We start from the raw sequence: 2,297 nt of genomic DNA on the forward strand, positions 1-2,297 counted from the left end.
CCAGAAACGTTAAAGACACTTGTATATATATCTAAAATCCATTTTGACTTGATGAAAACAAATTCTAATCTATGAAAATATTACATCAAGTCATATTGCACCTGATGAGGAAACTATACTTGAATGAGTAAATGCTAAAAAAACTTCAGATAAAGACCCTGTAAGTCAAATTAAATGAAGAGTTTCAGAAGTAACATAACCATCTAAAAATGTTAGTTTTTCACACAACTGGTCACACTTATTTTGCTTTACTTAAAATTCCTGGTCTTGTCTGAAGATAATACCATAAAACTCAATTACATAATTCAGCTGTCTTTAACTCCCCTTTCTCCAGTAGCCATTGCACCTTAGGAGGTTTGTAGCTATTCTATCTTAATTTTTTTTTCTTTCAGCAAATACTAAGTGTGAAAAGCTTCACCAGACAAAAATCATTTCATACAATGAAGCATTGAATTGTTTTTTCATTCAATTTCTTTAGACCGAAAGCAGCTCAGTTTCCCTATGAATAGTCCACGTATCATTTCATGCCTGGTATCTGCAGCCCACTCTAGATTTATCTTGCTTTCAGCAGGTACTCGGTAGCACTTTCTGGGTTATTTTACAAAACATCCAACATGGTTTAAATTGTTTAAAAGCAATTGGAACTGCTTCCTTTCCTACCCACTGCCTCTTCAAGTGTCCTTAACCTTCATCATCCTTCCCTAAAATGTGTCCCCAACATGCCTATTTACATGGCTCTCAGGCACCGGAGGCTTGCACACCCATCACATACCAGGTCAGTTTCTAACAGTGTGAAGGCTGTTGGAGCAGGGCAGTTTCCTTCCATTGAGAGCTGAGTATGGTCATATTGCTTTCAACACAGCAACCCTTGTATGCAAAGCTTAGACTATCGTTTCATGGTCCCATCTGCCTTGGCTCTGATTGATGTAACAACAGTATCTGTCATAGGGGCTGTTCAGCTTGTAGGAGCAAACGATGATACTGTCCTGGGGCACAAAGAAGATGCTGTCCTCGGGCTCAGGGCACTCAGACCTGTCCCAGGCTGAGCACTTGGCATCCAAGGCATTGTAGGTGAGGGAACTGCCTGAGGGACAGTAGCCATCCAGGTATCTGCATGGCTCCTCCCGATGCCCGCTCTGGACCCGGCTCTGGCATTCTCCTTCCTCCGTGGGTGTGGGGGTGGTGATGGAGCTGGTCATAGGCACCTCGTCCTGCCCTTGGAGGGGGGGCTTCCCCCTGAGGCCCACCTTCTTCGCCAGCTCATCTGAGCTCCCCTTGCCCGACTCCAGGTCTGAAGGGGTCCTCAGCAGTTCCACCACCTCCTTGTCCTTGGGTTTCCGGAAGCAGGGCAACTTGCGGACCCATAGCAGCTCATTCTCGGGCCATTTGGTGCACCCCTCAGTTTTCCTGGCCAGGGCAATGGCTGCGATGCCTGGGAGGCAGATGGCTGGCCCTATGGCCAGGAGGGGGATGTTTCCCAGAGTCTCTCCTTTCATCCCAGAGACAGTGAACATGAAGCCAAAGACCAGGAAGACACTCACCAGGGCCACAACCAGCCCAGTCCTCGGGTTAATGTCATCAGGCCGCATCTTTCACTCCATCCAGGTTGGGGACTGCCTGCTAGCCAGGGAGCAATGTTCCTCCCTACTGTCAGAGGAAAACGCACTGGGTTAAAAACAAAACAAAACAAAACAAAACAAAAAGCACCCAAGTCCATTTCCCACCCACCAACTATCTCTCTTACTCTTTGTGTCTGACACTCTACTGTCTGTCAGTCTTGGTCTCTGTCTCTGTCTGTTTCTCCCTCTATTTCTGTTGCTCTCTCTCTTTCTCTGTTTATCTATCTCCTTCTTACTATTGCAACCCCTGCCTCTCTCTCATATAGTCATCCAGACTGGGGTCACCGCGGTACCTGAGGTTTCCTGCCGTCTCCCGGGAGCAGGGGAAAAAACCAGTTTGAGTCTCCTTAGAAACCTCCACAGCAGCTGTTTCCTCGGCTCTCTCCCTTGTTTCTGGGAGGAAAGCCTGGTTTTCCAACTGACTCTGCATCCAGGAGGTGGGACGTGGGAGCCTGTCTTTCCCAGCAGTGCCCGTCGGTCTCCAGGGCTTTGGGAGCTGAGCGGCGGCGCAGGCCAGCACCCAGCTCTGCGCGCAGAGCGCGGGGTGCTGGAGGGAGGAAGGACTTAGTCTGGGAAAGAGGGAAAGCGGCGCGCGAGTCTGGCCTCGTTACATCACTTTCAGAGCAAGCTCAGAAACAAAGAAGGACGCGCGGGGGCGCGAGGGGGCTAAACCCAGGG

The 2,297-nt window shown here is 48.9% G+C and overlaps 1 protein-coding gene across 1 annotated transcript; it reads right to left on the minus strand.

Annotated features, from left to right (window-relative positions):
* Nucleotides 1–881: 881 nt before the first annotated feature.
* TMEM215 (transmembrane protein 215) lies at nucleotides 882–1,589 on the minus strand. Its single transcript, XM_059926354.1, has one exon. It carries the CDS (start codon nucleotides 1,587–1,589, stop codon nucleotides 882–884), a length of 708 nt encoding a protein of 235 aa, XP_059782337.1.
* Nucleotides 1,590–2,297: the final 708 nt, after the last annotated feature.

The sequence above is a fragment of the Balaenoptera ricei genome, chromosome 6 (assembly GCF_028023285.1).
Source record: "Balaenoptera ricei isolate mBalRic1 chromosome 6, mBalRic1.hap2, whole genome shotgun sequence".
NCBI lineage: Eukaryota > Metazoa > Chordata > Mammalia > Artiodactyla > Balaenopteridae > Balaenoptera > Balaenoptera ricei.

Bases quoted from the DNA above. Each gene is read 5' to 3' on its own strand.
- TMEM215 (XM_059926354.1), bottom strand. From the start codon at position 1,589: ATGCGGCCTGATGACATTAACCCGAGGACTGGGCTGGTTGTGGCCCTG.